Here is a 15,725-nt window from a genome sequence, read left to right on the forward strand (position 1 = left end):
TCTTTTTATGTGGCAGTCAAGAAGGAAAGCTGCAGTCTCAGGTGAATGAATAAGTCGTGCGGTCTTTTCAGCGTGCAGCTTATCAGCTTCACTATACATTTTAGTAGGCATGTGCAAATACTGAACACCATTGAATCTAATAGAGAAGTTTCAAATAATTAGATTCGCAAATCGAATATCTTTTATTCGATTTCTAGAATATTCTATATGTGCTGTAGAGACCTTCGCAGTGCCACATGTTGTGTGCGCCGCAGAGCCCCTCGTGTTCAATGCCATACAAGTGAGTACTATTTGACTTTGTTTTCGCTGCAAAAGGACCATCGATTGCGCCACAGACAGGCTGCCCTGGCTGACGTCGTAGCGGACTTTATCAGTCCAGCGCTCCCCGACGTTACAGGGATCGTGCACACAACACTCGAATGCTGCAATTCGTAGACCGGCGCCGCAGCAGCCGGGGCCACCTCTGTCGATTCAAGGTTTATCCAAGTCGACAGGACTGATTGAAATGATAATGGGACACGGACAGAGGGAATGGCAATATAAGCAGCATGTATTTTGTAATGTGTGAAGATTGTTCTAATTAGCCACTGATAGGCATGCAGATTTGTTGGATATGCCGTGACGAACTTCATGCTACTTTGACAGCTGTCAATCTAACCCACACGTGTGACCTTGGGACTTATCACATGATAAAGATACTGATCGCATACTGATTGGGTCTGATCACCCGTATAAACATACTAGTGGCAAGCATTCCGCGACGGCTTATGGCCCGTTACCAAATCACCCAGCAGTGAATTTTCGTCGTGGGCACACTGTCTAGGCCATTAGGCCAAATTGGCACTGCTTCATCCAGTGTTGGCGACTAAAGCTAGGGTTTGGAGCCGAATCGACACAGGACTATTCACAGCAGCCGCACAATATTTGGAAAGCCAACACCGTGCGTAGAGTCACATTGCTCTCTCTTTTTTTTTTTTTTTCAGCTTCAAGCAACCCGCCACAAAACCAGCTTTGAATTTACACAAGTGTCATGTGTAAAGGTGTCATGATCTGCTTGCATGCATTGGCACTTACTAATTTGGTGTTCCCTTTAGTAAGAGTAGACCGTAGTGTATGTCTTAATTTCAGTGTACCTCTGTTACGGCTAGTTTGCTAGATTCTTGTTAGGAGTTCATGCTAGGAGACTTACGAGCATGCGCATCTCTGTATTTTCTCGCCCAAAATTTGTAAGTGTCAAAAGGCGTTCTGGTTTAATTAATGAAGCCCTCAGAGAATAGAGCACCACAGCAAGAGGCCACACAGCTCAGGCAGTGCAGGCACAAGTCTTTGAACAACCCGCCATCGTCCTCTTTCTCGAAGCAGTACATACTGCTCATTCTTCTCCAGTACAATTATCCTCACCCCCCCCACCCCCCACCCCCCCGGAAAAGAGAATCCATCCCAGCGACCTACAGGCAGGATAGTACTGGTATATCGAATTAAGGCTTTAGCCGTTGAACATGCACGATTTCATGCCCTTGTCGGCACTTTTCCGAAGGTGGCTCAAGGGATTCTACCATGCAGTTCACAGGATACGTTTGATTGACCACACGGTAGGGACCCTGGTGCTTAGAAACGAGTTTGCATGAAAGTCCAGGGCTGGTGGCAGGAACCCAAAGCTAGACTAGCGAGTCAGGAGCATGAGGCGCAGGAGCTGCATGAATACCTTGACGGTGCCTCTGGCGCTGCTGGTCTTCTGAAGTAAATCTACGGGCGAGCTTTTGGCACTCTTCTGCATGTGCATGGACAGGGTAGTGGACTCTATTGTGTCAGGGCAATACGGAAAGATAGTATACATAGTGCAGGAAGGCTCGTGTCTGTAAAGGAGAAAAAATGGGGAAAATTGCATAGTGGTCTGTGTGGCAGTATTGTAAGCGTACATCACAAATGGTGAAACACTGTCCCAATTGGTCTGGTCAGATGCGACGTACATGGCCAACATGTCGCCAAGAGTGCAGTTAAAGAGCTGAGTCATTTCATTAGTCTGCTGGTGTTATACAGTATTTGTATGGTAAATTAAGTGGCATTCCTTGAGCAAGGCTTCTTTAACATCGGAGAGAAAGACACAGCCTTTGTCACTCAGCAATTCTCTGGGGGCTTCGTGGCAAAGTATGATGTTATGCAGGAAGAACCAGGCAACATCACGCACAGATGGGTTGGGCTGAGGCGAAGTTTCCGCGTAGTGCGTAAGATTGTCTATCGCCACAATCAGCCATCGGCTGCTGTCTGAAGCACTCAGAAGGGCCCATAAAGATCAACTCCAACATGGTCAAAGGTGCTTCCTGGGCAATGAAATGATTGCAGTTGAGCAGCCGAGGGACAAAGAGGGTTCTTGCGGCATTGGGAAGTGATGCAAGAGCAGACATATTGGCGGATGAATCGGTACATGCCCCGCCAATACTAACGGAGTTGTAGGCGTGCATTTCGGGTCATCGTGAAACACTGCGCATATGTCCGAGCGTAGATGCTGAGCGACCACAATTAACCATTAGTGGTCGCCCAAGAGGTAGTTACAGCGGTGTAGGAGCCCATCGTTGGGCTCCTACATCGCTAACAGTGAAGTGGTGTGCTCAGAGACACAATGCATGGCCAGGAGAAGGCATTGATGGGTGCGACAGAAAAGCCAGCATAGAAACCATCCATTTATCCTTCTGCTGTTCCGAAAGCATGTTCGTGGTGGTAAGGGAGGACTCTCATATCGGTCCTTTCTGATAATTAGGCTAGCATGACACAGGGGAGTGAGACAAGGCATTCACGTCCGAACGTTTATGGCCAGAGCAGTACAGCACTCGAATATCGTACTCTTGGAGGCAAAGTGCCCATCGAGCGAGGCGACCTGAAGGATCTTTCAAGGTCGAACGGACATCCGTAGAGATAAGGACGAAACTTAGATATGGCCCAAATAATAGCCAGGCATTCTTTTTCTGTAACAAAATTGTTGGCTTCTGCTTTCATGAATGTGTGGCTGGCGAAGGCAACGACGTATTCATCGAAGCCAGTCTATCGTTGTAAAAGATCAACGCCAATGCCGATGCCACTGGCATCCATGTGTATTTCTGTCTGTGCGCTTGAATCCAAATGCCGGAGAATCCGGGTGATGTTAGAAGATGACGCAGCATCGCAAAGTGGTGGCCAGGCAGAAAGCTTGTGGTTACCAGCAAGAAGCTGCATCAAAGGTGCTGTAATGGTGGCGATGTTGTGGATGAATCGGCGAAAGTATGTGCACAATCCGATGAAACCGCAGAGTTCTTTTACGGTCTTTGGTTGTGGTCTGCCATGCCTGAGGATGCTGCACAGCCGGATCCTCACTAGGCATCGCCTGTCATCTATTCTGGTGCTCTAGGCAAACAAGATCCTTCTATCTTCATCGGCGACCATGACATGGAGGATTGACTCTCATCATATGACTACGTGAGTGCACATAACAAATAGGATGACACAGTTAAACTATCTGATGTCATCTTCTAAGTCTCTGGAGTTGCCAATCTCTGGTTCCAGAATCACAAATTCGACTTTTCCACCTGGACAGCAGTTACGACTAGTTTCAAAGAATTATTCAGTCACCCTGCTGCTCGCAAAACAACAGTTGCGTGGTCATGTTCAGCGAAAAGGTGAAAACTTCACAAGCTACATTGAAGATGTAGTTTACCTTTGTCGGCACATTAATCCCACTATGCCTGAAACGGAAAAATTGTGAGCCATCCCACTCTGCGAGGGTGGATGGCCAGCGAAGCTGTGTAGCACATGACAAAGAGGCAACACAGAATTTTGAACAAAGGTACGCCCACATTTATTGTCCTGATTGGTGGTCATTGTGACAAAAGGTATGCACACACATTTATTTTTATATATACACGTTCATTCATGTTATACATTCATTATGTACATTCGTATTTTCATTTCGTGATATACTGCGGCCAAGAATTTGAGACTGAAATCACCGCACCGACTGGCAGTGCTGTCAGCACATTCGCAGAGGGAGGAGCAGTATGGGAATGCTGGCATGATGAGCGGCAACGGAGCCAGCTGTGGAAGACGACGACGATGACGAAGGCGTGAGCACTGGCACAAGCGTGTCCATGCGGTTGCACCGAGGGGTGTCAACGAGCCAGCTGTGGTAGAAGGTGACATCGAATGCGTGAACAGTGGCACAAGCCATTACTGATGATGATAGTTTTCCTCACACAGATTTGTTGATGGACACGAAAAATCCACGGAACCCTAGCCATAAACAGCTTCGCTGTAAAAGATAAAGAATGCCAGGAAAGTCATAAAGAATGACGCCTTCCAAATGCTCTTTGCGAAAAATCCTCAAACAGTTGATGAGGTCATTACCGTGTGCCAGAGCTACGACGAGCTCCGCAAACAACGCCTTGCTATGTGCTGAGCTGTCAGGCTGGACAGCACGGCTTTGGCCCTAACCTACAGTTCTAGGTCTATAAAGAGCCCAGCACATCCACCAAATGTCGAGAGGCATCATCGTCATCATCATCATCATCAGCCTGGCTACGCCCACTGCAGGGCAAAGGCCTCTCCCATATTTCTCCGACTACCCCAGTCATGTGCTAATTGTGGCCATGTTGTCCCTGCAAACTTCTTAATCTCATCTGCCCACCTAACTTTCTGCCGCCCCCTGCTACGCTTCTCTTGGAATCCAGTCCGTAACCCTTAATGACCATCGGTTATCTTCCTTCCACATTACATGTCCTGCCCATGCCCATTTCTTTTTCTTGATTTCAGCTAAGATGTCATTAGCTCGCATTTGTTCCTATTATATCCCTATGTGCTGCGGAAAGAGCTTAAATTTCATACCAAATGCCATTTCACTTCTCATGGGCGCCGCGCTCTCAGCCGAAGAGTCGCCGTATCTTGCACAAGTGGGCCTACGTTTGTTGTAGTGCTGTGACGTCGCCCATAGTGACACGTGACTGCAAGAATTATTCGAGTCAACATCATTTATTTCTTTAATCTGTTGCTTCAATCAACAAATTAAAATTTAGCGAAATAACAAAACATACAAACCGAATGTCTGCGTGTTTTTGTTTTACTTCGTTCCGTAGCCAGAGAGATGTACTTCCATTTCACCTGCTTGGTCCGACGTCGTGCAGTTGCGTGTGCAGAGAACAAAACTATGACGTTTTCTCCCGTGTTCCAGTGCTGTGATCATGTGCTTCCTTTCATCTTCTTATGTCTGTTGCAGAGCGTGTCATTGTGGCACTGACTTATATCGCGAATTGGATGTTCTCGTGCAGAGCATGCAAAATTGTCTGCTGTGCTTAACGAGACAAATGCAACAGCTCAAGTTCGAGCCCATCGCCGGAAGTTTGCTGCTCAGCAAAAACACTAGGAAAAAAAAGAAAGCAACGTGGCAAAATAACAAGAGCCTCATTTGGATTGCCATTGAGGAGGGATAAGATTATGATAATTACTATTTTCCACTTCTAAAATTGACTACAGGAATCTGTTTTATCCGCCTGACATGCAAAGAAATTTAAAGTTGAGAATGCGAAGCAGTGCTTTTTTATTCACCGGTGCACAAGCCCAGAGGCTTGCAATGTTAATCCACTTTCGTGGGTAGTCTCCAAACTGACTGTGCTCGGTTCCAGCAATGAATTTTTGCGCTAGCAAGCACATCTTTTTTCAAGCAACACGTCATTACACAGCCAGACGCGGCAGATCACTAGTGATGGAAGCTGTGCCATCGTTCTGCCAGTGAAATGCCAGAGCTGATAAAATTCATTGTCTTTAAACACGTTCGCTTGGTGGCGGCTATAAAATGTTGGATGCATAAACTGGCTGAGATATTTTATAGTTATCTAATTGAAACAAACCTGCATGATGCTGCTCAAACGAAATAACCGCCGTGTTCGCAAATATTACTGCCGTACAATTTGTGGTCACCTTGCTACACTCATGGAGCGCACGCTCTGATATTGGACCACCGCGGGTTCGAGCACTTCGAGCCGCCATGTATGCAGGGCGCCGCGTTTGCAACTGGTCAGGCCTACTCCATGTGCCAATACGTCGCTACACGCGTACGCGCCCCATCGATCCCAGCTAAGGGAAAGTGAGACCGCATGCGCAGCAAGGGAAACCCTAGGCGAAGCTTTCTAGAAGCAACAGAGAACATTTATTAAGCGCTGGTGTTCGATACAAACAGAAGTTTAAACAAGACGTCCGAATCAAAATTTAACCGCAACATAAGACATGATCAAATGGTCGCCGGTGGCTGCTAATGGCGCACCGCGACCGACAGAGCAAGGAACCCAGCAGTAAGAGGCTGCCCATCCTTCGGCCAGCACCTGCCATCGTGCACCCCCACAGCAGAGGAAATGGAAACAAAGAGAAACAGAAGAACAGACGGGGGCACGATCAGAAGATGCTGCCAGGACATCGAGACAACGTAAGAGTGCGCATTCCCGCTGAGGCCGGGACCTCGCCTCGCCGAAGTAACCATCGGCCGGCGGCGGACAAAGGGGGCCACTGGTGGCAGAGAGGAACACGTACACACCTTCAGACGCCCTGATGCGGTTTCCTCGAGCCCCTGTCTTGCGCGCATACCCGGAGCGCACGCAAGCAGGGCCTGAATCCCACCAAAATGCCGGCCAATGAATGAAGCCCGTTGACCTTTCCGTGGGTGGGATGACAGCTGAGTGACAGTGTTTTATGACCCGCTGCCACCCCGTCTAGGCAGGGAGGAGAGGGACACGGAGCCCCCGGAAGCGCAACATAACGGCTCCACACAACCACCACGAGTGCCCAAAACCTCACATCCCTCCCCCCTTAAATGCCCCCTACCAATGCAAGGCTGGTGGCTTTGGTGTCGGCCAAGAAAAATAAAATACAAAAGAAAAAGAATGCCATTACAATGCCATACCAGCGCTATTCATTGGTAGCTAGTACCTAAAATCACCAGCCTCCAAAAAATAAATTGAAAAGAAAACGCCAAAAGAAAAAAAATCAAGCGATTCAATAAATTAAATAGATAGGTCCGAGGTACACAACAGCAACAAAAATCCACACGAACCCACTACGGCGTGCCTCGTAATGAAATCGTGGTTTTGGCACGTAAAACTTAATTTTTTTTAACTGTTCATCCGTGACACCCAGTAAAATTGATTGTGATGACGTGATGTCTATATAATGAACAGACATGGAAAGTTCGGTGATAAATGAAAAGTCGCTCCACGCCGGGCCAAGTCACAGAGCGAATCGATTTTAAAAGAAAACCTTGTCACTCTGATGACTGTGCGATACTTGTGGGAGTGGTGCTAATTCACGTTTCTCCGACACCAAGGGTTACCACCTTAAACACAGCCCTCACATTGCAGGGTTAGCGGGTGGCATGTGATTTTCATTGGCCAAGCTCATTGTGACCCCACAGAGTGAACACTCCCGGGGCAACACCGACACATGCTGTATCTGGCCACATGCCCCGTTACAATACCAGCAACGTTACGGTGCCCGCACCTGTGCAATACCAGCCATGTTCCGGGGCTCCGCCTCCCTACAGCTATCTAAAATCATTTGCAAACCGGGTCACTCTGCGGTCCCTTCACCACTCTTCGGGCCATTAAAAAAAAATCAGAAAAAAAGACTATTTGACGCCCCAGGGGGGGGTGGTTGGTTTTGCTTCCTGGGCTGGCTCTCCACCTGGGCTGTCGTCCCCGTCATCACCGCAGGGTTGCGGAGGAGTGTCCCCTTCTGCGCGTGCGACGGTTGGATGTCCGGGGCGCTTGGTTCATAGCGGAGCGGGTTCGTCTTGTGGCCTTTGTCTCCGCTCGGTTATTGTGCTGCAGGTTCGACCTGAATTGATGGTGTTGATGGCGCAAAAAGGCACCACCACTAACCGGTCTGCTTAAATGGAGATTTTCAGCGACACAGGGCATAATAATAGTGTGTCAACTATCACGGCTTGAATTTTAGCAAGGAAAGGTGTGCACCAACTGAAAACTGCTGGGCAGGCCACTGAGCCATGTCAACAATAGCAAAATGCGTATATTTACAGAATTAGCCGGCCTTAGAGGCGCTGTTCTCGAGCAGTCACCGCAATTAACAGCAGCCAGACTTGTAATGATGCTAGAGACTCATGGAAATTCGTTGGACTCACCGAATCATTGAACTTTGTGATGCAGGTTCTTTTGTTTAAAGGTTCAGATGGTTCTCTGAGGTGGAACCTCTGAGAACCCAATTGAGGACAAAGCCATTTGTTTTCAAAAAACACACACAAGCTTTTAATAAAACTAGAACGAGGATAAAAAAAAAAATAAACACTCAAAGAGACATCATGGCAAGAAACGCGCTTAGGGCTAGGATGGTATTAACAGTACGCGAGTCCGGGTGGATCACGACTGTGAGGGCGCATAGTAGTCTCAACGTGGAGAAGCGGAGACAGGATGACGAGTGAAGTGGTGTCAGTCTCACCAAAGGTCAGGGTGTTGGACCAATGACCGGGCGACCAGAGCGCGGCAGCTCTGGCTTGGAAGGGAAGGCAGGCGGCTTGGCGGCACAAGCAGATGGCGGCGACGTTCTGTCCAGGCAGCTGGGCGTAGAACTTGGGCCCGTAGCCCGACTGCTCTCGTTCTGCCCACGGGCGCAGAAACTTGCCCCCTCGGGCAGCAGTTCACGATTGGGTAGAGCGGGGACGCACAGGAACGGGTTGGCAGGAGGCCCCAGTAGGGTGAAGTCCTGGTGGCTTGGATCTGGAACCCGACGGCCTGCCTTCAACTCCTGGTCCAGTGGCCGACCTTCTCTTGGCATCGCTTTCTGGAATTCTCCATTTCCTGCCAGTGTGCCTCGCTTTTCTGCCACTCTGGCTGATTCGTCATTTGCTCATTGGCTGCTTGAAGCTCCATGGTTTCTTCTGATTGGATTGGCTTTTTCTTTCTTTTAGTTTCTTTTCTTGCGCCACATGTTCACATGCCAGACACTCTTCGACGTTGTCATTTTCCATCCAGTGCGGAATTCGCCTCGGTGCGCGCACTACTTGTCGTCTGCTTCTTGTCCTCTCCAGCCACTGCACCATGTTGCGCACTATGGACATCACAGTCTCCAAGCACCGCACCGTCTCGCGCACTACACATATCACAAACACATGGGAGAACGGAATAGTCAGCCCTCCCAGTACAAATCGGTGAGACCTCCGGCTCTCGCATGGTCTCCGCAACTGAGGGCGACTGCAGCATCTCGACAGTCACTTGACTCCTTTTCTCATCTGTGCTTCACAGCCAGAACATTGAATCGGGTGTCCAATACGCTTAACACACTACTTTTACTGAGATAGTGCATGACAGAAAGAGTGAGAGGAAAATAGATAAATTCTGCACCTGGTGAGAGACATGGCTCGGTTAAAACAGGGCTTTCGCAGCAACCCTCACTGCATCAACGCAGGGGCTCGGAACCTGCACAGCCAGGGGCTGTTTGGGACTCTGGCCCCACATTGGCCTCCACTTTGTGGTCTCCTCGCGATGCTCACAGAGCGCACGCTCTGATATAGCGTGCACCGGACGATTACCGTGGGTTCAAGCACTTCAAGCCGCCATCCACGCTGGGGGCCGCGTCTGCAACTGCTCGGGCCCGCTCTGTGTGCCGCCGCGCCCGCTGCGCGCGTACGCACCCTGCCGATCCCAGCTAGGGGAAGGCGAGACCATGCGCACACCAAAGGAGACCGTAGGTGAAGCTCTCTAGAAGCAACAAGGAACTTTTGTTAAGCTCTAGCGTTCGATACAAACAGAAATTTAAACATGTCTGTATATGAATCTAATCGCGACATAAAGTATGGTCAAATGGTCGCCAGTGGCCGCGACGCACCGCGATAGAGAGAACAAAGAACCCAGCAGTAAGAGGCAAATTTTTTCGCAGAGCAGGCTCGTTTTGTGGCCTTTGTCTCCGCTCGACTATTGCGCTGCCAGTTTCGTCCCTCAAATGATGTTGCAGAAGGCCTAAATGGAGATTTTCGGCAACACAGGGCATTATAATAGTGTGTCAACTATCACGGCTTGAATTTTAGACAGGAAAGGTGTGCAGCAACTGAAAACTGCCACCTAGGCCACTGAGCCGCACCAACAATAGCAAAACGTGCATATTTGCAGAATTAGCCTACCCTAGAGGTGATAAATTTGTAAGAAATAGCTTGGCAGGCTTTGCCACTTATTGAGCCACTTTGATGTGCCCTGTATGTGCTCTCAAGTGTATAGGTACATAGTGACTTCTTGATGGCCCTTTGGAAAGGATTGAAGCTGTGTAGCTTATACATTTCCTGCAGTGACTATGCATTGTTTGCTTTGTACTGCCAAATGTTTATGAGTAACTTTGTTGGGGAATTCCAGAAACCCTAGTGCAAGCAACACATGGGATTGCTTTGTTGTGTTCTTCATCCAGTAAAAAGTGCATGCAGTACTGTACCGGTGCACTTTTTACTGCCATCAAGTACCATGACTTTTTCTCCTAGTGAGCTTAGGTCACACAGTTCTTTACATTTGCATAGGTTCTGTCTACGCTGTGGGCTCTCTTATATGCTTTACGGACAACACTTTTATGGATGCTCTTTGACAAATCATCAGTGTACTATTAAGAGCAACTGTAGTTCCATTCATTTGACCTTGATGGGACTGACGTAATAAATCCACTTATTTATTTGGTGAGTTGAAATAAGGAAAAACGAGTGCACTACTATTTCATCTGAAATTATTTTACTCGATTCTAACGTATCCCTGAATCTAATGCACACCCAACTTTTTTTCCAAAAAATATGTAGCATGCCTTTGATCCTAGGGATCACAAAATAATGAAACCACCTAACTTACCGTGGCAGACCGAAAATGTATTTATACCTATAATCCATCTTTGTCACTCTCAAACAGCTATTCCATTGCTCTTTATAGACTGCAAGATGTCCTCTGTGCAGTACGTTGCATTTGATATTCCGCATTTGTCGAATGATTCCGCAGTGATGGCAAACAGGATGGTGGCCTACACCTAGACTAATCATGTAAGTCTCTGAGGAGACTAAGGGGACCTGGGAGTCTAAATTTTTTATTATTTACAAAGAAAGCTATGGGAAGTGAGTTCACTCTCTGCCTGCAGCTTGACTGCAGCTTGATGCTTGACTTTGTTGCTACTAGCTTAGCATGTAAAGCAACTTATTTTTTAAATGAGCTTTCATATTTAAAGATTGAAAGCGGTGTGTCGTCATTGCCATATTGTAATGGCACCAGCTCTGATAAGGAGGCCATTGCTAATGCTGCAAATGCGGTTGGTCTCATGTACCATTGCACTGCCCAGGCAGTTTTCGAACCAGTCTTGCAAGAAATTCAGTAATCATTAATTAAGACTGGCTGTTTTCGCTTAAAAGTCTTCCTAGGGAGGCTCAAAATAGGTGTTTTTTTGCAAGAGATGATGCATTCAACACACTCGCTGTCTCATATCGCTGCAAAGACAGATGCTTGGGATCAGGCATGTTTGGCAGCCAGTAAAGTTCAAATTATCTACAAAATACCAATTCGCAGATCAAAATATTAAAAGTTTTGGCTCATACAAACGTATAGATGCTAGCTGGGATTTTCGCTCATAATCGAATTGACCGAGGAAATCTAATTAAAGGGCCCCTCACCGGGTCTGGCCATTTAGAGCTGACAAGCGCAGTGCATACAGTGCATGCTAACGATTGTGTCTGGTAAGTATTACATCCTTATGCGCCACGAAAAGAGCTTGAATTTCAAACCAAACGCTGTTTGCTCTTCTCCTCGCAAGCGCTGCGCTCCCACTGGAGAGTCGATGTCAAACGCGCAAGCGCGTCTTACATATGTGGCAGGGCTGTGAAGTCACTCATAGTGACACGTGACTTTGAGAATTATTCGAGGCAGCATCAGTTGTTTAATCTGTTGCCTTAGTAGACAGATTAAAGTTTGAGAAATAATAAAACATAGAAACCGAATGTCTGCATGTTTTTGTTTTACTTCGTACCATAGCAAGAGAGATGTACTTTCCTTTCGTCTGCTTGTTCCCATGTTGGTGTAGTCGCACACATAGAGAATGAAACTATGTCATTTTCTACCATGTTCCAGTACTTCCCTTTCATCTGCTTGTTCCCATGTTGTGTAGTCGTGCACATAGAGAACGAAACTATGTCATTTTCTACCATGTTTCAGTGCCGCGAAAATGCCCTTTCATCCTCTCACATCACTCTTGGTGCTCGTGATTATGGCACTGACTTATACTGCTAACCAGGTGTTCTTGTGCAGAGCGCGCAAAATTATATGCTGTGCGGAATGAGACAAGTGCAACAGCTTGTGCGCAAGACCGTCACTGCTAGTGTGCCACCTGGCAAAAACATGCGAGAAAGAGAGAGAGAAAGAAAAAGAAAAGGGTGGGGCACGACACATATTTGTCACAGATTCCTCCGGCTCCAGTATGGAAGAATGCAGGAAAGGAATTTCACTTGCAGAGGCTAGACAGGGCAAGTACAGAGGGAGTCTCTCTTGCCGGTGGCACTCGCCTCCTGAAATCATGGGTTTGCAGCACTTAAGTATTTCTATCTCTGTTGTTAATGAACTAATTTGAAAAGTTTTTGCGGTAGAATGCTACTTAGAGGGCATGCAACAATTTCTAGCATATAACCAAAGTTTACTATGTGTCCTGATGAGGGGCCCTTCAACAGAGTTGAATTAACAGAAGTCTCCTGTATAAATTCTGCAGTCGCTTACTTTTTTTAGGTCACCTCCCATAAAATGTTCTCTATCTTTTTCCATTTTCAGACTTTCCTTTTTAACATTGAACTCAAGTCGCCATACTTCGTTGTGCATGAGTATGGGTCATTCGAAAAGTAAGTAAACTGTGTTCTCTTCATTTTCTGCCCCTGGTTTGACGATCATGATATATTTAATTCTGCAAAAAAGCACATGGGTATTCCACGCAAAATCCCAGACCCTAAAAGTGACCATTGCTGTTTCTCGTGGAAAAGGTTGGGCTAGTTGGCTGTTGTGTGAGTGAGATTTCACCGAATTATTTTTTTACGAAAAAAACAAACAAGATTTTGGTGACGTAAGCACTCTTTGAAGTTTTCCAAAGGAGTGAATGTTGGTTGTAAATAAATTTTCTAAGCTCATCTGTGAAACTAGGTACTATTACAAATCTTATTCTAGAATATTCTACTGCCATGGTTCTTTCATGTGACATCACAGGTGAACACATTTATGAATTTCACGAGGTTAAGTTGCTCAGTAAGAAAGCAAAATATTGTGCTCTCAGAATTTTTTTTCATAAACATTGTTGACGCTTTGGCCACAATATTTTATTACTTTTTCTTCCTGTTGCTATTGTTTATGCTAAAGGTAATGTTTGATTATGAAATCAGGTGCTTTTCCAGGAAATTACTTCCAAAGTTTTCAAAAATTTCAGACTTTAAATAAGCATTCAGATAAAAATCCAGATATAAATATGTGAGATAGCTCAATATTTGCACCAACCTTCCAGCTTGCGATCTAGAAATTTTAATTCGAGTAAATTCTGTTTGACGTGAGAAAAAAAGATTTTGAAGCCCTCAACCAGTCTTGCTGGTAGGCCCTACTGAACTGTGTCTTCACAGTAAAACATGTGCAGGCCACAACTGAATTCTTGCCGTGCTTATGAACTCTTTATGCATAAAATATGGGCAGAAGCTTTTTTGGGTGCAGTAAGTAGCAGTAAAGTATCTGGTTACACTGTTTGAATGTCGATCCCCCCGCAACTACGCTTTACGATAGTACATTTGCGCAATGAAAGTAAATGATGACTGCTTGGAGGTTGTCGTCAGGATCGGATAGTTTTCAGATACAAGATATTGTGCATGGTGCTGATTCATTGTTTTGCAAGCACTACAGGTCAGCAGGTTACAAATTATGCAAAACCCTGAATCATCGACATTCTGCGCCATCTGTGGCATAGGACACAAATGTGAAGAAATTTCCTGTGTGCAGGCTATAGGCTGGTGTGATAGTCCTTGGGTCTGGTCAAGCGCCGTTTTCAGTCTGGTGTAAAGCAGCAGAAAAGAATTGACTGGTTATTCTGCCTCCACGTAAGACAGAATGAGGTTAATTCACAGCCACAGCCTGCCACTGCAGAAAGCTCACCTCTATGCTGTGTTCGGCTGCCCTGGCTGCCCGACCTGGCTGCCCCGAGCCCCCAAAATTGAAATTGGTGAACTGCTGAACATGCGCCGTTTATAATGTATCTATACTGATGTGAAGTGACACAGCATGCATTCGCTTAACAAAGAGTTACAGTGCATATGCGTGACAGAAAAATAGCTGGCGGGGTATACATATACTGAAGTGAAGGCACCATTCGGGAGTGCCTACCGAGATTTGTCGGGGACTTGAAAAATTTTTTTCTTGCCTCAAACAAAATTTACTCAAATTAAAATTTCTAGATCACAACCTGAAATGTTGGTGTGTGTAATGAGTTATCTCACATGTTCTCATCTGTAGGGCCGTAATGCTTAATTTAGGTTTGAACATCATCAGAGAGTGACTTTTTGGCAGTTCTGGAAGTAGTTTTCTGGAAAAATGCTTGATTTCATAGTCAAACATTATTTTTAGCATAAAATATAGCGATGGGAAAAAATAGTAAAAAAAAAACATATTGTGGCCAAAACAATGATGCTTATGAAAAAAAAAATTCTGGAAATGCACAATTTTTGCTTTCTTACTGAGCCACTTAAACGCGTAAAATTTGTAAGTGTGTTCTCCTCCTATGACGTCGCGGGAAAGAACTGTGCCAGTAGAATATTCTAAAATAAGATTTGCCATTGTACCTAGTTTCAAACTTGAGTTTAAAACATTTACCTCCAACCAACTTTTGCTTGTTTGCAAAAACTTCAAAGAGTGCTTATGTCACAAAAAATTTGTTTCCAAGAAAAATACTTTGGTAATACCTTATTTACACAATCTCCAATTAGCCCAATTTTTTCCGAGGGAATTGGCAGTCGTCACTTTTGGGATCTGTGTTGTTTGGCGTGAAATGATCCACATGCAATTGAAGTAGCCTTTGCAGCGAGTTCTATACGAGGGAAAAAGGCTGCTTATTTTCTTCTTGGCATGTAAACAGCTAGCGAGTACAGTCATAAACCATTTGAATAATTGCCAGTTTCACAATATTCACTCTCTTAATACTGCCAGGCAAACCTCTCCAGTTTATATTAAAGGGAATCTCCCTCTCTATTACTAACAATCTTGAATGCCTACTTAGTGTGTAATTCGGGAATTGTTTTCATTTTTTCCTTTTCACAGTCTGTCTGTATGCCAGCAGAGAGGACTAATGCTTCCTTTTAATACCCACAGCACTGATCTTATCAAAATTCTCTAAATTTTGAATGTCATTACATTTGCCAACTGCAGCCTCGCTGCTTTTCCAGCTCCAACATCGTGCACTTACTTGCCCTTTAAAATGGGAGTTTCAGAAAGTGGAAAACCATTGTTAAAATATCAGCCAACTGTACAAAAGCATACAAATGGAGCACAATATTTTTGTGCGTCTGGCCAATAGCCGCCTTTAACTTTGGGTCCTCTACTTATAAAACTCCGATCACCAGCAGAGTAAACATAAAATGGTTTATTGCAAAGAACAAGGGTTCTTCGGTGATCACCGGGGATACTACCAAAGGGACTTTGAGATTGTTCTCGACGTTGACAAATTAAGACTTCAAGAGC

At 45.8% G+C, this 15,725-nt stretch overlaps 1 protein-coding gene across 3 annotated transcripts in view; it reads left to right on the forward strand.

The window, feature by feature from the left end:
* The window catches only part of LOC142586048 (intermembrane lipid transfer protein VPS13A-like), a 935,034-nt gene that overhangs the window by 129,331 nt on the left and 789,978 nt on the right, over nucleotides 1-15,725 (forward strand). For all 3 annotated transcript variants that reach the window (XM_075697293.1, XM_075697294.1, XM_075697295.1), the window contains one exon: nucleotides 12,795-12,862. In XM_075697293.1, coding sequence (XP_075553408.1) covers nucleotides 12,795-12,862 — 68 coding nt within the window. The remainder of the gene's footprint in view (nucleotides 1-12,794; nucleotides 12,863-15,725) is intronic.

Source organism: Dermacentor variabilis, chromosome 6 (assembly GCF_050947875.1).
Source record: "Dermacentor variabilis isolate Ectoservices chromosome 6, ASM5094787v1, whole genome shotgun sequence".
NCBI lineage: Eukaryota > Metazoa > Arthropoda > Arachnida > Ixodida > Ixodidae > Dermacentor > Dermacentor variabilis.